Source organism: Poromitra crassiceps (assembly GCF_964638095.1).
Source record: "Poromitra crassiceps genome assembly, chromosome: 4".
NCBI classification, from domain to species: Eukaryota; Metazoa; Chordata; class Actinopteri; order Beryciformes; family Melamphaidae; genus Poromitra; species Poromitra crassiceps.
This window is the reverse complement of record NC_139626.1, coordinates 63686797-63710268: the sequence shown is the minus strand read 5'-3', so window position 1 is coordinate 63710268 and position 23472 is coordinate 63686797. Positions and strand designations below refer to the sequence as shown.

The window sequence follows — 23472 nt, the reverse complement described above, 5'->3', positions numbered from 1 at the left end:
ACCTCAGGGTGCAGTCTCGATTCTGGACTGGTCTGCCCTGCTGTTCACTTTGCAAAGTCATGGGGAGTGAAAAAGGTGACAGATAGCAGGGCCGACATAAAACCACTCAGAAATCCTCCTATTCTGGGTTGAAAAATGTGACATGTCACCTAAAGAGGACCAGTCTGCATGCCTGTGGGATGTGCGTCGCTCAGCAGGTGAATGCTGCTCCATGACAGAAGAGAAGGCTGTCAGACAGAGAGAGGGGAACAGAGCACGTCTCTCCCGGTTTGTTTATGTGAAGATTATTTTTATTTTATATTTGTTTTACATGCATAACTGATGTTCAAAAGTACCGGACGGTTCCGCAGCCTATGGTCCATAGTCTATGGTGAGAGTGTAGATGTTACCTGCAGGCAGGCCAGAGCCTCCAAGTGACGCAAACTAAAGAAGTGTACAATCTGTCTGCCACTTGATTACAACTCGTAAATATTATTATATAAATAGCCTAAATAAAATAATACATACACTTTATGTATTATATATTAGTATTAGTATTTTTTGATGTGCCGATGTTAATTGTGTAATTGTTTGATGTTGTGTTGTTGTTTTTTTTACTGTGTGTTTTTATTGGACCTTGTATAAGTATAGAGCGGGGGGGGGGGGGGGGGGCTCAGACTGAGGTTTCAACCCAAAAGAGCTAGTGCGCAGACTCTGGTTCTCTGATCTGAGAAGATTTTGGCTTCAATAGACCATACAGGGAGGAGATAGGGACGCGCTCTCCATTCATATTATATCTCAATGCTCTGGAGGGGGTCTTGTTCACTCTGGAGGGGGTCTCGTTTGTCATCAGGGTGCTTTTCTTACTGGACTTTGTTATTGTTGTAGGACTCAGCTGAGGAACTGAAGAGCCTCTTCTCTTCAGGTCTTTCATTCAGCCAGGACACGCTGGCTGCCTGCCACCTGACCAGTGACCAGGACACGCTGGCTGCCTGCCACCTGACCACTGTTCAAGTGCTAATCAGCCACTGTTTTGGCCCGTTTGCGTTGTTCCTCTCTTTGGACTTTCTGTTGCTGAAGCTTGAGTTTCTCTCTTCTTTGTGCTGTTGGCTACCGAAACCCAGTACCTAGAGCCCTGCATTCTGGCCGAGGGGGCCCGGCCCTAGGGCCGATTTTCACATCACTAGCTAGGGCCAGGGCCAGGGCCGGGCCTGCCTGTTTTTTGTTTTGTTTTGTTTTTTAATGTTTGAACTGACACATTGTGGTGTTCAAAGTGTTTTAATGTCATTTTTGTACAGTGTTCATTTGATAGGCTTGCCTTAGGCTATGTGAAATTGATCAAACACATAAGGTTCGGGGGAGGGGGGTAGGGCCGGCAGGGGCGCTGGAAGTACTTTTAGGTAGGGGGTGCTGTAAGGAAGGGACTCTCTGTGCTGCCCGCAAGGGCAGCGGCGAGGAGAATTTGACGTTTTTTGGACTTCTAGCCATATTTAGAGGAATATTTAATTTTAAATTAACATTAGGATTATACTGTTGTGATGTCATTATTCAGTATCTTCTCCTTTTCTCACTCACTTTCATGTAACCACCTGCTCTCCCTTTAGTCGTTTTACACTACAACAGACAGCAACACAGGCATAAACACTGAACTTATTATTATTATTATGGAAAACCAGATTATGATGAAAATCAAACACTTTTGAAGAGAGAGCGTATGAAATAAGATTAGAGCTGGGAAGCACAAACTGTTTTTTGATGCATTTTGTTGCTGTTATAAACACAAGACAGCCAAATCCAACAGTTTCGAAAATCCCATCTCTTGCCACCCGGGGGTGCTGCAGCACCCTCAGCACCCACCTTCCAGCTCCCTTGAGGGCCGGGGGAGGCCCCGAAATTCTGACAAACCGTAGGGCTCACATCGGGCTCGGCCCCAAACATGTATAGCCTGGGCCGGGCTAGGGCCTAGATTTGAAGGTCGTGCAGGGCTGTACCAGTACCACTATGGTACTGGTACCTTTTACAACCGGTACGGAATTGCAATGCAGATTTAGCTGCCTCATTTACGTGCCATGCCCGAGCTGCTGAGTGAAATATTGCCCTCCGTTGCTCTGAAACCAGCAGCGCACACACCTTCACTATCATTTATCGTTTGGAGCGTGCCACATGAAACCCTCTTGAAATCCCATACATAAAAGTATGGGTTCAGGTACTGTTTAAAAGTATCGTTTCAGCACCGGTATCGTTTTAAAAGTTTTAAGCACTGGTATCGTTTTTAAAGTTTTTAAAAGTTTTAAGCACCGGTATCGTTTTAAACATTTTTAAACGTTTTAAAGCAGCTACGAGCAACTTTTTCGATTGTTATTAAACAGTATAAATTTAATATCAATGCATCACATCTTACCTCTAATAGTCGACGAGACCAACGCAGAGTAGTCTCGCTTGAACCCCGAGTGAATCGGCCAGTGTTAGTCTGTCTGTAGCCAGGGCAGATCAGGAAGTGAAATGAAACGGTTTGCAGCAGCCACTTCGGCCATAACCACAAAATAACTTGCAAAAAACCTGTTAGAATATAACGAGAGATGTTCCCGAGAGTATGCGTGGCGTTCACATTGTTTATGTTATGTTGCTAGGCAGCGCAAACGGCGTAGGCAGGCAGCTGCGTTTCACTTCCGGGTTTCACTTCCGCGTTTCACTTCCGGGTTACCCGGTCCGGTCTCTCTAGAGAGCCCCCTGTTGACGCGAGTTTAGACAGACACAGACTTAATAATCACCTAAGGGAGCAATCTCAGATACACACGGCTTTGGTCTCAGCTACTATTATAGGTAAGATGTGATGCATCAATATTGTAATTATACTGTTTAATAACAATCGAAAAAGTTGCTCGTAGCTACTTTAAGCACCGGTATCGTTTTAAAAGTTTTTAAACATTTTAAGCACCAGTATCGTTTTAAAAGTTTTAAGCACCGGTATCGTTTTAAACGTTTTAAACAACGAGAGTTGGTCTCACTGACCCGACAGGAGGAAATGGGCTGCCTGTAACTACCACTGTAAAGAGCCCGGGGGACAATAGCAGTCTGATGGTTCTTTAGGGATGAGATTATGACGATATGGGTCGAAAACGGGAATAAAACTGTCTATTTACATGGATGAAAAGCACGCTGCCACGTGGCCCCCACGGAGCTCCGTTGTAGGACTGGCTTGCACACTATTTCGATCACAACAACACCTAAGACGGACAAAAACGCTGCGGAGAACACTGGGTGAGTCGTCAGATAATTAATGTGAGGAGAGGGCTCCAGGTTAAAAAAAAACTGAATTCTCCTTTAACACAGCAGAGCGGATACAACTTTATGTTCTTGAGCCTCTCGAGCACAATTTCATTTTAAATTGAGATGAAATAAGCAAATGAGTAACATGTTATGGGTGCAGAGGCAGATAGCTTAGTAGTGACAATGCAAATGTCAGTGTTGGAAAGAAAAGGACGGTCCAGTCACAGGTTAACATTACAGCTGTTGACAGGATCAACACTACAGCTGAAGTCTAACTATGTCTTCTTATATGTGTACAATCATTCAGTACTTCAATTAGACTTTACACTTTCACCATCATGACACATCAGTCATTCTTCCTGTGTTGCAATGGCCTTGTGAAAGAAACTGTATGGAAACATCAGATAAACGCTTAGTTCAAATGCTCCAGGTACAGACGTTTAAGAGGTCAGTTACACGCAGCAAGCCTGGTGACAAAAACAACAGCATGGGGAAAGAAACAACGTGCCAATCGCAGGATTTGCCTCGAGACGCTTTGACTTTGAGATCAGCATGGATCTGAATATTTGTCCCCTCCTGAAGCAGAGGGTTTACTTACTTACATCTGCAGCAACTCAAATCCTCAGCTGCCATCATAACTATCAAGTCACATGATAACATGTGGAGATACCTGCTATTAACGCATCATACCGTACTGTAGCTGCTACCATTACGTATGCCTAATGTTTAATTAGGTATATGCTATTTGCACCTGTACGTCAAATACGTCAAATTTAAAATGTTTAAGCACGTCTAAAGTATGCACATGACATGTGCACCTATGTGCAGTGAATATGCCACTGTCTCTGACTTGTCTTATCACTCTACTGCCTTATTGCTTGTTGTGTCTCTTGTTGTTTTTGCACTCATATGCCCTGTTATATTTGTACTATGTTGTAAACGGAGTCCACAGCACAAGAATTTCACACGTGATACTTGTACCACGACAATAAAAATCTTGAATCTTGAATACCAAAGATCTCCAACGTTGAAAAGAGTGACACTTATTCTTACGAAAAATATTTGACAGCACAAAACACAAAGTCAAAATACGTCTTAAAGGAACAGCTCACCCTAAAATCCAAAATACATATATTCCCTCTCACCTGCAGTGCTATTTATCCATCTATATCGTTTTGTGTTAGTTGCCTGAGTTTTGGATATATCGGCCGCAGGGATTCTGCCTTCTCTCCAATACATGATGGCACTCGTCTTGTGCTGCTCAAAGTGCCAAAGAAATACATTTGATAAACTCAACAGCAATGTCTCTTTCCAGAAATCATGACCCCGTTACTCAAGATAATCCCCAGACCTTGTTATGAGCAGTTTCATGGAGGAACTATTTTATTTTGACCCGAAGTACAGCCGCCAGCTGCTAGCTAACTCCTACATGAGACTGCAAAAGAAAATACTTTAAAGTACAAAGTCTGTGCAGTACTTTGAGTCACCGGGCGCCTGTGTGCTCCAGAAGGGTTGCGGCTACGCGACGATGCGTTCCGTGAAGCAGCGCTGCTTCCAGCAGGAGCCTTGCCTTTCACACCAGAATCACTGTTTTGCTCCACGCCTCGCTCTGTTTTGCCCAGCGCTGCCCTGCCCCCGCTCACAACTTGCATTGACTTCATGCCTGGCTGCTCAAGATGCAGCGCACTGCTGCACGCTTGAAAAATAGACCAGAAGCTGAAACTATGGCCGCAGCACGCGTGCTGTGCAGCGTGGCTTCAGCGTGGCGTGGTGAGGCAAAGCGCTGCTTCAGCGTAGGATTGGCGTATAGGGTGTGTTCAATGTTTAATCACTGTAAACCATGGCCTCAATTGGGGCTTATTTCCTAATTTGAAACCTATCTTATTTCCTGTCAGCTGTTGTATTTGCAAACACTGCAACAGGAAGTAAGCTAGGGTCCATTTAGTTGTCAATAGGGCTGTCAGCGTTAACGCGTGCCGATCATAACGCGTTATATATATTTTTTAATCGCGTTAATCGCATGCCACTATTTTGTCCCTTCGCGCACCCGTACTTGTAGTCAAGCCGTTCAGTTTCCTGTCTCCTGCAGGCAGGCATGGAAGAGAACGACAGCAATACGCTTCTAAATGGCTCGTTTTACTTCCCAAATGGCACAGTGGATAAGTCAAGAGCCGTAGTTTGCGCCTCACCTGAAAGTAGCTAGCAGCCAGCTAGCAGCCAGCTAGCTAGCACGAGACTCCTCACTCATTCTTCCTTCAGAGTCTCGGATGCGCGGGTCCTCTAACCACTGGGAGGTCGGCTCCAATGGCTTCACGCGATATACACGTTATCAATACACAGTTTCCAATACCGAGCCATTATTCACATGGAAGTGCCAAAGTTTTTAGCTCAGATACAGCCTTCTTCGGCTGTGTCATTTTGGGTTTCGACTGCTCCACAGCGCCGCCGCCGGAAGTATCGGTTCTGGAGCGTTCTGGAGTGTTTACAATTATTGTGCATTTATTTTCTATTCAAGATGTATTTTGTAGACATTTTGTGACCTCCTGTCTACATTGCACTTCTATTGAATTGAAAATAAATCTAAAATTCAAGATCACAAAGTACATTTATTTGCATTCATTTGATTCCCAATCACGACACACTGGTAATAATTATTAATATCTAATTAAAAATGCTTTGCAATGCAAAATAATAGCATTTTAAACATGCGATACAAAGATGCGATTAATCGCGATTAATTATAGTTAATCGCACGATTAATCGCGATTAAGAAAATTTATCGTTTGACAGCCCTAGTTGTCAAGGTAAAAAAATCTCTCCTCCAGCTGTGGGTCAGCAGTTGGCTCTCACCCTGTAGTATCTGAACCTACAGCTGTGGGTCAGCAGTTGGCTCTCACCCTGTAGTATCTGAACCTACAGCTGTGGGTCAGCAGTTGGCTCTCACCCTGTAGTATCTGAACCTACAGCTGTGGGTCAGCAGGTCGCTCTCACCCTGTAGTATCTGAACCTACAGCTGTGGGTCAGCAGTTGGCTCTCACCCTGTAGTATCTGAACCTCCAGCTGTGGGTCAGCAGTTGGCTCTCACCCTGTAGTATCTGAACCTACAGCTGTGGGTCAGCAGTTGGCTCTCACCCTGTAGTATCTGAACCTACAGCTGTGGGTCAGCAGTTGGCTCTCTCACCCTGTAGTATCTGAACCTACAGCTGTAGGTCAGCAGTTGGCTCTCACCCTGTAGTATCTGAACCTACAGCTGTAGGTCAGCAGTTGGCTCTCTCACCCTGTAGTATCTGAACCTACAGCTGTGGGTCAGCAGTTCGCTCTCACCCTGTAGTATCTGAACCTACAGCTGTGGGTCAGCAGTTGGCTCTCACCCTGTAGTATCTGAACCTACAGCTGTGGGTCAGCAGTTGGCTCTCACCCTGTAGTATCTGAACCTACAGCTGTGGGTCAGCAGTTGGCTCTCACCCTGTAGTATCTGAACCTACAGCTGTGGGACAGCAGTTGGCTCTCACCCTGTAGTATCTGAACCTACAGCTGTGGGTCAGCAGTTGGCTCTCTCACCCTGTAGTATCTGAACCTACAGCTGTGGGTCAGCAGTTGGCTCTCACCCTGTAGTATCTGAACCTACAGCTGTGGGTCAGCAGTTGGCTCTCTCACCCTGTAGTATCTGAACCTACAGCTGTGGGTCAGCAGTTGGCTCTCACCCTGTAGTATCTGAACCTACAGGTGTGGGTCAGCAGGTCGCTCTCACCCTGTAGTATCTGAACCTACAGCTGTGGGTCAGCAGTTCGCTCTCTCACCCTGTAGTATCTGAACCTACAGCTGTGGGTCAGCAGTTGGCTCTCTCACCCTGTAGTATCTGAACCTACAGCTGTGGGTCAGCAGTTGGCTCTCACCCTGTAGTATCTGAAGTAGTCTCTCTCCGTCAGCCTCTTGATGAGCGGGTAGATCTTGAAGTTGTTGAAGAGGTCGATGCTCTCGATGTCACAGAAACAGTCATCCAGGACTCCCGTCAACTAAGAGGGAGCACAGCACAGAGGACAGGCAGGGCTTGGAATCAATATCACCTTGATCATAAGGACTTTTTTTAATATACATTATGTATACAGTATATCACGATATCTGCAAAATCATCTCAACGATGGCCGCTGAGTTTCCTTATTATAATTAATCATTCCAGGTTCCATCATTGGAAGTTGGAAACCCTCATTAGTGTTTTGCTTGCAACGGTCTTTACCCTGCCTTTTTCCACACAAAATGGCCCCTGTGAAAAGGGTCTATAGTGCACCGCAGGTACAGGAGTGTGGAAAGCACGGCTGCTAACACTTACGGCTCGTGTAGGGGGCAAGCAAATGTTTTTTTTAAATAGGTTTATGGTTATAGCATGCTTAGAATAAGGTATGTGGTTAACACAAGCTTATGGTTTAAATAGGTTTATGGTTATAGCATGCTTAGAATAAGGTATATGGTTAACACAAGCTTATGGTTTAAATAGGTTTATGGTTATATCATGCTTAGATTAAGGCATGTGTTTAACACAAGCTTATGGTTTAAATAGGTTTATGGTTATAGCATGCTTAGAATAAGGTATGTGGTTAACAAGATTATAGTTTAAATAGGTTTATGGTTATAGCATGCTTAGAATAAGGTATGTGGTTAACAAGCTTATGGTTTAAATAGGTTTATGGTTATAGCATGCTTAGAATAAGGTACGTATATGGTTAACACAAGCTTATGGTTTAAATAGGTTTATGGTTATATCATGCTTAGATTAAGGCATGTGTTTAACACAAGCTTATGGTTTAAATAGGTTTATGGTTATAGCATGCTTAGAATAAGGTATGCGTTTAACACAAGCTTATGGGAGTGTGAAATCTGTGTTTGTGTAATCTTCACAAATGAGGACCACTTTTATGACTTTTGAAGCGTTTTCTGAAAATCGTGTTTAAAAAAACAAACGCATTCACACTTCACAAGTCATAAAAACGTCGCTGTTTCATAAACTTTTGTTAACCACAGATATTATTTCATGCATTTAACCTAAATTCTCATACAGAAATCCCATTGCCTTTTCCCCCTATGAACCAGCTGCGCAGGAACTTCTGGGTAAGCCTACAACAATACGTCATCCCTGTGGTACTCCATACACCACCAGGCCAAACTGTACCAGCAGAATGCCCAATGCATGGCGAAGAAACCTCTTCAAAATACTATAGCAAAGCACAGCACACCTGGCCACAGGAGCTGTTTAGCTCAAATTTACACAGTAAATTGAGTACACCTGTTCGTTTGGTCGGATCGCGTTCTCAACACAAACTAACCTGTTGTCTTTTGGGCCGCGCCAGAGTCTGATTACGGTGTTCACACCTGCCCAAACCAAACGCACCCAGGGAGGAAAGCAACCAGAGTCCCATTTAAGAGGACTGAAAACACAGGTGTGAAAACACCCTCAGTCAAACAGCTAGAAAAACACTAGCTCACCTCACCTCACCCGACCTCACCCTTAGCTTCTTGACTTTAGAGATTTGACTGAGCGGGCAGGAGCTCCTATTGGCTCTCCCAAACCTGGCTTCAAAATAATTGGCTCTCCCAAATCTGGATTAAAAATAATTGGCTCTCCCAAATCTAGATGAAGAACAACAGGCTCTTATTGCTCTGTAAAGATATTCACGCCCAACTTGAAATAACTTACCGGTAGTTTAGTTTACTCAACTTCCACAGTAAATGATCATTTTTAACATTTGACACTTGAAGATGAAAAACAAAGTTAGTCCAGCGGACTAGAGCAATCGGACTAGAGCAATCTAGTAAGAGAGTGGTGCCAGGTCCAACATGCGTGACATGTAGCCAATGAATAGCCAGGAAGGGGGATCGCGCTACGTTTGAATGCTAAAATAAAGCTAATAATATAATTTGATTCTTTAAACGTCTGACCCTTTCAAAGTACATCACAAACTGACCATTTTGCTGAAACTCGACAGCGCTGCTTAATCCAGAACCTTACTTCCGGGAACTCTTATCAGGTAAAAAAAAACTGGTCCATTGGAGTGAATGGAGATGTTGCAACTCTTCTATTATACGGCTCTGGCCCTGCTCTACTCATCAGCCTATCAGAACACTTTCAGCTTGTTGAAGCAACAGATACACACCAATGATAGGGAAGGAAAAATCTGTATTATGTTTGAATTTTCATTAAGACAAAGCACTCCTGGTATCCATACTGTCGCAAATGAGTATTGTATCCGTTTAAAAAAAATATATATACTTATTGATACCTGTTGCAAATGAGTGTATTGTATTTGTTTCAAATGTTTTGTATCAATGCTTATCGATACTATTGCAAATGAGTATTGTATAACGGGTTAAATTTTTTAGTATCAATACTTATCGATAATATCGATACCTGTTGCTGCAAATGAGTATTGTATCCGTTTCCTTTTTTTATTGATACTTATCGATACTAGCATCAATAATACTTTTGACAACCTTATCCTCTTCCACTTCCTTTCCCTTTCCACAGCGTGAAACCAGACAGGCTGCACCCTCCATGCATAAACCAGACAGGCTGCACCCTCCATGCATAAACCAGACAGGCTGCACCCTCCATGCATAAACCAGACAGGCTGCACCCTCCATGCATAAAACATGCAGAGCGCTTTGTGAGGAGAGACTTGTGTCACCTGAACCAGGCCACTCATACACTATTCAGCTCTCCACCACACAAACTACAGCACCTTTAGCTTTAGCTCAGCTCTCCACCACACAAACTACAACACCTTTAGCTTTAGCTCAGGTCTCCACCACACAAACTACAGCACCTTTAGCTTTAGCTCAGCTCTCCACCACACAAACTACAACACCTTTAGCTTTAGCTCAGCTCTCCTCCACACAAACTACAACACCTTTAGCTTTAGCTCAGCTCTCCACCACACAAACTACAACACCTTTAGCTTTAGCTCAGCTCTCCACCACACAAACTACAACACCTTTAGCTTTAGCTCAGCTCTCCACCACACAAACTACAGCACCTTTAGCTTTAGCTCAGCTCTCCACCACACAAACTACAGCTCCTTTAGCTTTAGCTCAGCTCTCCACCACACAAACTACAGCACCTTTAGCTTTAGCTCAGCTCTCCACCACACAAACTACAGCACCTTTAGGCTAGCTTTAGCTCAGCTCTCCACCACACAAACTACAGCACCTTTAGCTTTAGCTCAGCTTTCCACCACACAAACTACAGCACCTTTAGCTTTAGCTCAGGTCTCCACCACACAAACTATAGCTCCTTTAGCTCAGCTCTCCACCAGACAAACTATAGCTCCTTTAGCTTTAGCTCAGCTCTCCACCACACAAACTATAGCTCCTTTAGCTTTAGCTCAGCTCTCCACCACACAAACTGCATCTCCTTTAGCTTTAGCTCCCACTTGCTTGGCTTCTAAAGTGCAGCCAGACGTGCCTGACCTAAAGAATGACTAGACGACGAAAAAGTGAATGTAGGAACTTTGTATCGTGCCCCAGCCAGACATGTTTTTAATAAACGTTAAGGTGTGGCATCAATATTATATATATATATATATATACAGTGTTTCCCACAGGATTTTGAGAATTTGTGGTGGGGGACCGCAGACCCCCTAGGGGGGTGCGGGGGCATGCCCCCCCGCGAGATTTTTTTAAACATTTTAAAGTAAAATGCATGAATTTGATGTACTTTGAGAAAGCTTAAGAGCAAAATTAAAAGGCTAGATCTATGAAGAACATGTCATCATTACTGTGCTGTGGGTTACAATGACAAACTAAATTTCTCCCTATAGGTCAGGGATACTCAACTTGCTTTGCCACTTTCGTGAAATGATAGAAGGCGAGGGGCCAGTTAATAAACAAACAATATACATTTTTCTGTAGCGGATTGTAGGTTTTTGGGGTGTCAGCCGGAGTTTAGGCTGACAGTGTTGTGCACACCGGATAGTTAGTTAGGTTAAGTTAGTTGGGTTAAGTACATACATAAGTGCCTGGGTAGCGAGCAGATGGCGGTATTTGACAATTTAGCAGCTAAATCATAGATTATTGAAAGATATTACATATTCCAGACCAGGGCCCGAAATTAGAGCCCGCCACCCGCCAATGGCGGGCATATTTTTGCTTTGGCGTGTTAGATTTGGCATCTGTCCGCCACATGGCGGGTCGCAAAATAGTCGTCATGTAATATTAAAACTGTGTGTAGCCGGCCTGTGTCCACCTAGCGTATTTTTCCCAGTGTTAAACGCTGGCCTGGGAGTGTGCTGCGGAGCGCTGATCCCAGCCACAATATACAAGGGAGCAGTCTGAAACGTAAGGTTAGTTTAACGTTAGTGCGTTCAGCGCAGTAGTATAACACGAGTGCTTCCTGAGGCTGTTTCATTCTCTCCCGTAGCAGTGTCAATTGCGTGACAGCCTAACGTCAGGCGAATCAATAAATTAATGAATCAATCGCTCGCACTTGTTGCCGACACTCGTATGATACAGTATATATGAGGAGATAATAGTTATGTGTGTTTTGCTGCGCAGCTGGCACGAGTGCTTTGTGAGACTGTTTCATTCTGGCTCTGCCGTCCGTATAGGCTACCAAACATGACTGGAGGGGAATGGAATGCAGTCGTCAATTTAGCGGAGGTAAGAAGCTCTTTTAACCTCTGCTAAATTGACAGCCTACATCGGGCGAATCAATCAATGAATCAATCGCTCGCGCTTGTTGCCGAGCGATTGATTCATTGAGCGAGTATGATGAGGAGATGAATCAAAATGCTTACCACCAATAAAGCCGAAGCGGAGCCAAGAACGAGTGCAGGAGAGCTAACGCAGGTGCCAGGTGTGGAGTGGGAGAGAAAGGTGTGTAGCCCAAGTTGTGTGCTGTCTGCACTGAGACTGTCGCAGTTATTACTTTTAGTTGCGTTGTTTTTTTTTGCAACAATTTAAGCTCAAGATTGACTTGACATGTATTGATAAGATTGACTTGACATGTAGGCTATTGATTAATCTATCATCAATCAATATATTAAAATAATTTGCTTCAAATTTTACTCTGCCCTCTTATTTAAGTGTGTATTCTTCAACGTAATACCTTATCTACTTGAAATGTACTGAAAAAAATTGATATATATAGATATATGTGACACAAAAATGTGTTTTTTTTTTTGGCCGGTAAGAAATATGCTTGGCGGGTAGATTTTTTCCATCTACCCGCCACTGGCCGGTGGGTCAAAAAGTTAATTTCGGGCCCTGTTCCAGACTGAAATGCTATAACAGAAGTATTGGCCAGAATGACATGAACATTTATTGGACACTTATTCAGCGGATATCTTGCATGTTGCGTTCAGGTGCACTGTATAAAAAAAAAAAAAAAAAAAAAAAAAATTTTTTTTTTTTTTTTTTTTGGTCAACATCTTATTGTGGCGGTCCAAATATTATTGTGGCGGCCCGCCACAAATTCCTTTATGTATGGGAAACACTGATATATATATATAGAGAGAGAGAGAGACAGATGACAGACAGACATAGATAGATAGATAGATAGATATATAGATAGATAGATAGATAGATAGATAGATAGATAGATAGATAGATAGATAGATAGATAGATAGATATACACGCACACCTTTATCTCAACAGGGGGGCATTAGGCGGTAATGCAACATAAAGGATGCCAACTGCCATAAAACACCACAGAAGAAGAGAGCAAGCTCTCTTTTTCAAGGATGCGCTGATTACAGAACACGTTAAAAAAAAACTAATTAAAAAAAAAATCAAGCTAAAATGACAAACGCAGACAAATAAGAAGGCTGGGAAAAACCGGAGCAGTCCGATTCCCTATGTAATGCATCTTCAAGCAGCACCCTGAACGTCTCTATGGAGACCAGTCGGTCCAGTCTGAGTGACTCCTGAGCCTGTTCTATGTCTCAGGCCAGAGCGGTCTTTCCTGTTAAAAAAAAAAGGTTAGCTGGCTGTTAAAATAAAGATAGCTTTTCTTCAGTTCAGCTCAACTTATTTCACATTTAATTTATCATGTTGTCCCAGTTTATTAATCAGGCTGCTGCTGTGCAAACTCCGTAACAGCTGTCCCATTTGGCAATTCAATTTCACCAAAATGCTGTGGATGCTAAATGGAATCCAAACAAGAAGTCATCGACAACGATCATGTCGAGCCCTAATCCAATCTAAACATCTCAAATTGGCAACATTTAGATCGCTCTTGTAAAGAAGCTGCTGGCTGTCAAAGTGACTGGTGACGAGTGTTGTACTAGTCAGTCACTGTGGCCACTTGGTTCAAAACAAACGTGAATTTCCTGCTCTAAAAACCACATCCTCTCTCTTTAGAAATCTGCCAAATCACCAAGCCAGTGAAATGATCAGCAACAAGCAACACCTCTCTCTCTCACTTCCCTAAGTTAGCGGCTCTCGCTGAAAGTCAGACATTTTGCCAGAGAAACACAAAACAAACAGAAGTGAAGCTGACCTCTGGATACAGCAAGCCACTGAGAGCCAGGACGGGCAGGAGAGACGTCAACAGCAGGCAACCTCCTCTCTGCAGCATGCTGCTGGTTGGATGGCTTGGGACTAATTTACCTTCATTTAAATCAACTGCGTGAACTTGTCTGCCTCTCTGTCCCAACAACACTGTCTGCCAGTGGCTCTGACAGCTGCTGTCAGTTCAAAACGCCATGCCTGCCGCTGACTCCGCCCCCAAGCTTTGACCAGCTGTCAAACTAAGCCCCGCCCCTCTGCGCAGGGACACACTTTGTAGTTCTCTGTCCAGTCGTGGGCCGTTGGGCGATTCTGGTCGCCTCGGCGGGTAAAGACTACAAGTCCCAAAGAGACTACAAGAGGCGGGAGCTTGGCTACAGCCAATCACAGGACACCACGCGCTTCTACTTGCTTGCTGCTAGGAAACAAAAAACAACAGAGCTGCGTAGTTTTCTCTTTACTGTCCCAGGGACAGTAAGGGGGACAGTGTCCCTCGTTGTCGGCAGCTGGAAAAGCCCAAACTGACGAACGTTAACGTAAACACACAGCTGTGTGTGTCCAACAGCACAGGATCATGTCTACTACTTCACTGATAGTGACTGAGTCAAATGTGGTAAATTGCTAATACGGATCGAATGACATGAAGAAAAATGAAGTGAAGTTACATCACATCTCAAAACTACGTTGTTACTGTTCCTGATCCAAGTCTGACGTTTCAGTCAGAAACACGCAGGCTGTGGCGTTGATTTCATGTTTAAAACATTGCAGTAATGTTAATAATGTATTTTATCACACAGATCTGCACAGGGCAGGAGTCTTCTTGAGCTAGCGTTAGCTGGTCGAGTTGTTGCAGCTAGCTAGCCTGCTAGCATCACATGGTGACGTCAGATGAAGATGACAGTGGAAAATGCTAGAAGCATAATGTCTGAATGGAGGTAGTTGTGGTATCGTATGCCACGTTACAGGCCATTATAAGGAATACAAATACTGCGTTACATCTCACACATATATACACTGCAGTAAGATGACTTACATGACAGAAGCAGCTGTGTTCGTGGCTGTCTGGAGCAGCTGATGTGTGGGGCGGGTTGGCTTTGATGTTGTTTTGTTGAAACCAGCCCAAAACAAGGCAGAGCAACAACACCAACACGCCGCACACCTGACAGGTGGTCTTGATCCACACCATGACGACTGAGTGAGAGAAACAAAAACAAAAACAAACACGACTCAAGCCAGAGCCTGACCCGTGTTTTGAGTAGCGTTAGCTAACGCTAGCATCCGCAGGCTAACACTGTCTAGTGTAATCAAGCTTCTGCTGTTACACTGAGCAGCGCAGCAGGTTGAGGGTAGAGACAAAATGACTGTTTTACACATTAACGTCCCTCAGATTAGAAACCAGCTCGCCATGTAAAGTTGATACAGAACATAGCTGAGCCAAGTTTTGGTCCACCCAGCTTTGACGACTGGTGTCAAGCTAGCCGCAACGCGAATAAGTGGGACTTCCGGCCATAGCTTTCGAAATAAAATCTTTCTTCTTGTTCTTCTTCTTGTTCTTGTTCTTCTTCTTCTTCTTGTTCTTCTTCTTCTTCTTGTTCTTGTTCTTGTTCTTCTTCTTCTTCTTGTTCTTGTTCTTGTTCTTCTTCTTCTTCTTCTTCTTGTTCTTGTTCTTCTTCTTCTTCTTCTTCTTCTTCTTCTTCTTCTTCTTCTTCTTCTTCTTCTTCTTCTTCTTCTTCTTCTTCTTCTTCTTCTTCTTGTTTGTTTAACAGCAGCTTGCATGCATAGTGGTGCACTACTGCCATCTCCTGGGGTTACCTACCTCCTACAATGTCCGTCTGTCTGTCATTAGGAAACTGACGAAGCACGTCCTCCTGCCTTTCCCGCTCGCTCCCACCAAACTCCAGTCTGTTCTTTAGTCGTGCTCCTGTTAATCCTGATCTTTACATTGCTTGTGATATTTTCTCAATTTTATTTTCTTTGCTGAAATGATTTAACACCACAAGGACAAAATTGAACTTTCACTGCAGAGGACATTGTAATACAATGTTGAAATATGTCACGTCCACGGGGTCCACCCGCTATGCCGACCATTCGCTATGCCGACCACCCGCAATGCCGACCTTAGGTTTAGGCGTGGGGGTGGGAGAGGTTAGGTTTTGGGTTAGGGTCTGGGGGTGGGGGAGGTTAGGTTTAGGCATGGCATGGGGGAGGTTAGGTTTGGCGTGGGGGCTGGGAGAGGTTAGGTTTTTTTTTTTTATATATAATCAGATTCAGATTCATTTAGTAAGGACTGCACAACAAAGTCGGCAGAATTTGCTTTCGGTAGGCTACAGCATATTACAGCACATTAGCTACTCTGCTACTGTGTCAGCAAAAAAACATGGACAGTACAGATATCAGACAATACACAAACAGTACAGGTAGCATATAAAGACAAATACAGGACATTCAACATGAACAGAAATTATGGATGGGGTATTGCTTCAGGAGTGAGTGGAGTTCAGTGACCTGATGGCAGTGGGGAAAAAGCTGTTTTTGAACCGGGTTGTTTTGGTGGATATGGATCTGTAGCGCCGGCCAGAGGGCAGCAGTTGGAACAGGTGGTTAGCTGGATGAGTTTGTGGTAGTGAGTCTAATGATGAGAAGGGGGTGCCTGTGATTTTTGATGCCTTTTTGATTATGCGGTGGACTTTATTACGTGATTGATTGTCCAGATTGCCGTACCAAACTGTGATAGATGAGGTGAGGATGCTTTCTAGGATGGCTGTATAGAACTGGAGGAGGAGATTATGTTTTACTTTTAATTTTTTGAGCTGCCAGAGGTGGAATAGTCTTTGATTGGCCTTTTTGATTATGTGACTGGTGTTATCATGCTATTTGAGTGTGTTGCTGATGTGGGTGCCAAGGAATTTGTATGAGTCCGTGATGGTTATGGGTTCTCCGGAGATGTAGAGGGGGGTGGGTTCCGTCTGAAGTCTGTGATGAGTTCTTTGGTTTTGGAAGAGTTGAGTTGGAGGTTATTGTCCTGGTACCAAGTGACAGACAGCTTGGGCCACCTGTTCACAGTAATGATTCTCGTTGTTGTTGGTGACGAGTCCGGTTGTGGTGGTATCATCGACATATTTATAGATGGAGACTGACCTGTGGTGGGATGTTAGAAGATTGGTGTAGATGGAGAAGATAATGAGGATTTGATTAATTGATCATTAACATGACCAATTAATCGATTAAGGAAATTGATTAAAAAAAAGCACCAATGAGAGATTGGGTTGAAATGCTCAATGTTGCAGGAGCCAGTTAGATGGCCGGTCTCAGGGTGGGTGGGCTTTCGTGATCGCAAAGTCGTTACTGATTGGTGAAGGGTGAATCCACCACTCGCCAATCACTGGCCAAGTGAACGGGTCACTTCCGAGACCAGTTTGGTGAGAGGAGTGTCCCAGACCCAGAGAGAGAGCTGCAGCATGCAGTAATGTAGGGTACTGTAGTGTATCAGCGTAAGAACTCTCATGGGTCTGACATAGAGAGGCAAAGTGGAACGTCACTTCCTGCTTCAGCACTGTACCAGAGATTTTCATCCGCCATTTATTTTCCCATAGACATTTCGTAAAATGCTTATAAAATAGTTGTACTTCGTCGAACCAAACAGTTCAGCTAACTTTATAATCGGGAGAGACCGAACATTTCATTTTGACGAAAACAAAAAAAAACATCGAAAAAATATTTTATTTAAACCCGCTTTTTTTTTAACGTTTTGGTCCCAGTGAAATGTTATGTGATCTCTCCTGTTTCTAAATATATCTGTACCGTTTAGGTTTGAAACAGTAAAACTATTTTTATACACATTTTACGAAATGTGCATGGGAAAATAAATGGCGGATGAAAATCTCTGGTACAGTGCTGAAGCAGGAAGTAGGCGGTCACTTTGCCTCTCTATAGAGAGAGACCAGAGCCATGTAGATAGAAGAGTCCCGACATCTCCATTCACTCCAATGGACCATTTTTTTTTACTCTCAAGAGTTCCAGGAAGTAAGGTCCTGGATTAAGCACCACTGCCAAGTTTACGTTGTAGTGTTCGCTATATTAAACATAGGCTATTTCTTGACTATAAAGAAAAATGGGCCAATGACATCTGGCTCAAACCAAAACTCAGAACATATGTTCAAATTAAAAATATGTTTACTCCAGAACCCTATGTTACTTTACCCCTGGATAGATCCAGAAGATCTTTATGTGCCCAGTTGAGAACGGGTACCCTCCCTTTGGCTATTGAGATTGGCAGGTTCAATTCTATTGCTGAGGAGGAGAGACTTTGTACTGTATGTGAATTAGGTGTTGTGAAAGATTAATTTCATTTTTTGTTTCATTGTACGCTATATGAGGAACCAAGATTGTCTCTATTTCAGTTAATGCAAAATAAGAAACCTGAACTATTTTGGTCAGGAGATGAATGATGCTAAGTTGGAATGGTTATTCAGAGATGAAGTCTTCAGTTTGGCCAGGTTTATTGGGAGGGCTTGGAAACTCAGAATGGAGAAGTTGTTCATCTGAATATACAACTCTGTCTTGTCTTGTTTATGTTTGAGCTTTTTGTAGCTTGTTTGTTGATTTGTTTGCTGATTTGTTTGTATTGTTGAACTTGAATGATTTGTGTCTTGTAAGCCCAGACGGGCTGGGCACCATGAATATGGTGCATGACACAGAAATAAAAAATCTATCTATCTATCTATCTAAATCTATGCAGCAAAATAGACAGTTTGTGTTGTACTCTGAAAGGGTTTTCCCCCCCTTGAATCAAATTGTACATTATCAGCTTTATTTTAGCATGCAAAAGTAGCGCGAGACCCATTCCTGGCTGTTCATTGGCTAATGAGTCTCACATTTTGGTCCTCCACTGACGCCACTCTCTCTCTAGAGGACACATAAGAGAGACTAAGGAAGAAATGACCCAGACTGCCTTGTTGATTACAGTGTACCAATGAGATTTGAGTGTAAAGGGCAGGCCAATAAACGGCAATCATACACGTGACGGTACAATGATGAGTGAGAGTCTGTATTAAATCTCATAGTGCAGGCTTTCCCAACCAAATCTCATAGTGCAGACTTTCCCAACCAAATCTCATAGTGCAGACTTTCCCAACCAAATCTCATAGCAGGCTGCAGGCTGCAGGCTTTCCCAACCTTGGGGTCGGGACCCCGAGTGGGGTTGCATGGAATTGTAATGGTGTCACCTGGCTGAAATGTATAGTAATTGATCAATACAAATAATGATTATAACAATAATAAAAACACCACACACAATTTAAAACAACTGAACGTATCCTACGTTTCACAAAAGCATCAGCTAAATGATTCAATGTAAATATACATAATTGTTACGGATACAGTCATAACGTGTGAGCGCCCTTATTAAGTCCTTCTTCAGTAGGGAGGGGGCCTGTTTAGCAATATGCTGCAGCAACTGAGCTTTAGGACTATTATAGTAGGGTCATCTGTGGCACTTCCGTGACCGTGGAGAGCGAAGGTCCGTTTCTCAATGGATTTGTCATCTAGGAGAGTTAATAAACAAATTTAGCCGGGGTGTATTTTTAAAAAAGGCGGGGAAAATATTTGAGAGACCAAAATCCAAAATGTCTGCCGTGGAAATGAACTTTTTAATGGTTTGACCTACAATGATGCACAATACATGGTTTCAGAGCTAATTCTGGTCAAGGAATACATATTTGGTGTTTATATAATGATTTGACTTATTTTTTACCTTCAAATCCAAGATGGCTGCCAATTTTGAGCTCTAAAAGGCAGTTTTTTCAAAATCGTCATAGAGCCTTCATATTAGGCTTGAATGACAGGTCTTCTCATGATGAGTTGAATAATATACAGTATAAGTACACAGAAGTAATCTCTGAGGTCATTAAAGTCAATGTTTGTGTGTAAACAACAGTTGCTGATTTGCGGTTTCCCATAAATAGGGTAGGCTACTGAGAATATGGTGTCCAGTTCATCCCATCACATTTTCATAATGAACCAAAAACAATTTTGCACTATAGCCTAACATAAAATAATATTCTGTATGCAAAGCTAGCAAGGTTAGTTGCTTGAGCTGAATTTAAAGGGTCAACTCAAAACAAACAATGAAATTAACTTTGAAATTAAAACTGAATCCTAGGCTACTAAATTTCATCAGCACACAGTAAAGGAAACTTGTCTTTGAACTCAGCTGACTGTCTAGTCCTGTCCTAGCCCTGTTGTGCAATGTCCCTTTTCAGTGAAGTTTTAGTTTTTGTTAAGAGTATGGACTTTTAATCTTGACCTTGTTGGTAGGCAACGGCCCTTTTTCAGTCAAGCATTTTCAGATTAGCTCAGTCAGTCTGTGAAGCAGTCAGTGTCAGCACTTGCGCGAGCTCGCTTTTTCTCTAACTAATGTTAACATTACACACTTTAAGACACTTTGTTTGAGGATATAAAAGGAGGTACGGTGGTGTAGTGGTAAGCACTATCGCCTCACAGCTCGAAGGTCGTGGGTTCAATTCCTACCTGGGACGATGTGAACGCTGAAGGAATGCGTGCCCGTCCGCATGTCCTCGAGTGCCCACCGCCCGGGTGGGGTCGTCAAAAGGGCCTTTCTGTGTGGAGTTTGCATGTTCTCCCCGTGCCTCCCGGGGGTTTCCTTCATATAGGAACCCCCTTCACCAAAAACATGCAATATCCTGGTTGCTAATGTGGTTCCTCCTCTGGTCGTTAAGGGCGCCTGTTCAGAGGGAGGGGAACTGGTGGGAATAGTGTGAACCTCCCACGTGCTATGTCCTACCGGTGAAGCTTCCCCTGTCAGGTGAAAAGAAGCGGCTGGCTAACTGCCCATGTCTCGGAGGAAGCATGGAGCCAGTTTCGGCTCTCCCCAGATCGGCAGAGGGTGGAGTAGCAACCAGGATAAAGAAATTACGTTAGTACTAATGGGGGATAAAAATGGGATAAAAAATTGGGGGGGGGGGGGGGGGAATATATAAAAAAAAAAAAAAAACTTTGTTTGAGGATATCAACGTTATTCACTAGTCTAAAGATAGTTCTACCATCAAGAACATATAAAACAAAAGCAAAAACAATTTTTATTTGCAGAAGTCATCATTGATATTTGGTGTTAGCTAACGTTAGGTAACGTTATTATTTTTAGCTAAAGTTAATGTTATCTGTCTCCACACTTCTGTCAACTGACATATGCATTTGCTTTTGAAAATAAACAGCGTATAACAGCAATATAATATAACAGTAATATAATAGCGAGTTGCTTTCCCTCCCAATGAAAGACAAAGCACACAATGTCCTATGAATGTGTCCTAAATGTGACAAGCCTTGCAAGCCCACCGATACAATAAATCAAGGCAAATGGGACAGCTTACAATTAAAAGGCCAAGACTGGTCAGGACTTGATAAATTTGATGATGTTTACACCACCACCTCCTGGGAAGATGGGCCAACCAATCGGTACATGCATTCGTCATGTTATATTTCTATTTAATCTTCAGTTATGCTTAAGCAAGCCAGGCTGTTTATTTTCAAAAGCAAATGCATATGTCAGTTGACAGAAGTGTGGAGACAGATAACATTAACTTTAGCTAAAAATAATAACGTTACCTAACATTAGCTAACACCAAATATCAATGATGACTTCTGCAAATAAAAATTGTTTTTGCTTTTGTTTTATATGTTCTTGATGGTAGAACTATCTTTAGACTAGTGAATAACGTTGATATCCTCAAACAAAGTGTCTTAAAGTGTGTGTTAAACTAATGTTAACATTAGTTAGAGAAAAAGCGAGCTCGCGCAAGTGCTGACACTGACTGCTTCACAGACTGACTGAGCTAATCTGAAAATGCTTGACTGAAAAAGGGCCGTTGCCTACCAACAAGGTCAAGATTAAAAGTCCATACTCTTAACAAAAACTAAAACTTCACTGAAAAGGGACATTGCACAACAGGGCTAGGACAGGACTAGACAGTCAGCTGAGTTCAAAGACAAGTTTCCTTTACTGTGTGCTGATGAAATTTAGTAGCCGGGGATTCAGTTTTAATTTCAAAGTTAATTTCATTGTTTGTTTTGAGTTGACCTTTAAATTCAGCTCAAGCAACTAACCTTGCTAGCTTTGCATACAGAATATTATTTTATGTTAGGCTATAGTGCAAAATTGTTTTTGGTTCATTATGAAAATGTGATGGGATGAACTGGACACCATATTCTCAGTAGCCTACCCTATTTAATGGGAAACCGGAAATCAGCAACTGTTGTTTACACACAAACATTGACTTTATTGACCTCAGAGATTACTTCTGTGTACTTATACTGTATATTATTCAACTCATCATGAGAAGACCTGTCATTCAAGCCTAATATGAAGGCTCTATGACGATTTTGAAAAAACTGCCTCAAAATTGGCAGCCATCTTGGATTTGAAGGTCAAAAATAGGTCAAATCATTATATAAACACCAAATATGTATTCCTTGACCAGAATAAGCTCTGAAACCATGTATTGTGCATCATTGTAGGTCAAAGCATTAAAAAGTTCATTTCCACAGCAGCCATTTTGGATTTTGGTCTCTCAAATATTTTCCCCGCCTTTTTTTAAAATGCACCCCGGCTAAATTTGTTTATTAACCCTCCTAGATGACAAATCCATTGAGAAACGGACCTTCGCTCTCCACGGTCACGGAAGTGCCACAGATGACCCTACTAATTAGTGGGGTCTGCGTTAACCAGATATAGCCCATATTTGTAGCCTACTTATAGCTCTTTTTACATTTTTATTATTCGTTGTTTAATTTGAGTCATTGTTGTTCACCATTATTTTTGCAGCCTTGTAAATACAAGATCTCCTGTACATATCCTGACCTAGGAAAATAAAATCCTCACTTTCTGCAGTACTCATCCTGGCTATTCTGCCTCTGGCTTCTGTCCACAATAATACAGAAAAAGCCTAAATGTGGTCTCAAATGAACGTTTACTTTCAAACAATAGCCTACTGTATATTCCATCTGTAATACAGCTTTAGAAGTGTGACACATAAAAAAAAAAAGTTAGTCCAGGGTTATTGGCACATAATATTCCACCATCATTTTTGGCTAAACTGCTTCAGCTAACCAGGCCCAAAGTTTTAAGTTTATGACCTCCTCTTATATGGTGAGTTAATTTGATTTTTGTAGCTACATAGCTAGATAACGCACATCACATTTATTTTTGTTACTGTGATGCCCTGTTTTCAGAGCAGATTTTTTTTTGCCATTCTCGGCGTCATGGTGTGTTTCCACCGGATGACATGGAACGAGGGTTTGGCCCCAGACTACCCTGGACCCACTCTTTCCAAAAACAAAATCACATTTACCTGGGTCAGGTGAGATGTAGCCTCATCTTCCTCTCTCAGTGCCACTACCCTAGTTATCAAGGTGGAACGTTCATCAAGATGCAAATAATAGGCTAATAAACTTTGTATATTTTCAGATAGAATAGCCTGTTATATTCATTATGTCACCCTAAGTTTTCATAAGTTTCTTCTCCAAATAAAATTACAGGGAGTACTTTGGGTGAGGAGCTGGGGTAGCTCAAGCGCCCCCTATCCACCACGCCTGTGAATTACCTGTCTCAATCATCTTCTCCTCCCGCTGGTTGCTGCACTGTGTGCATTTTTTGACCTCTGTGATCTTGCAACTTTCGGCACGTGACGTCATGGCATTATGTTCTCTGA

At 42.7% G+C, this 23472-nt stretch overlaps 2 protein-coding genes across 2 annotated transcripts in view; both read right to left on the bottom strand.

Moving 5' to 3' along the window:
• LOC310774932 (ERO1-like protein beta) overlaps positions 1-23455 on the bottom strand; it is a gene marked incomplete at its 5' end in the record, with an annotated part of 64682 nt that extends 41227 nt beyond the window's left edge. Inside the window, 3 exons of the mRNA XM_083635022.1 lie at positions 7146-7265; positions 14781-14938; positions 23365-23455. Of these exons, the coding sequence (XP_083491148.1) occupies positions 7146-7265; positions 14781-14938; positions 23365-23455 (369 nt within the window). The remainder of the gene's footprint in view (positions 1-7145; positions 7266-14780; positions 14939-23364) is intronic.
• Positions 1-23472, bottom strand: part of LOC310775900 (NLR family CARD domain-containing protein 3-like) — a gene marked incomplete at its 5' end in the record, with an annotated part of 253183 nt that overhangs the window by 57881 nt on the left and 171830 nt on the right. The window lies entirely within an intron of this gene.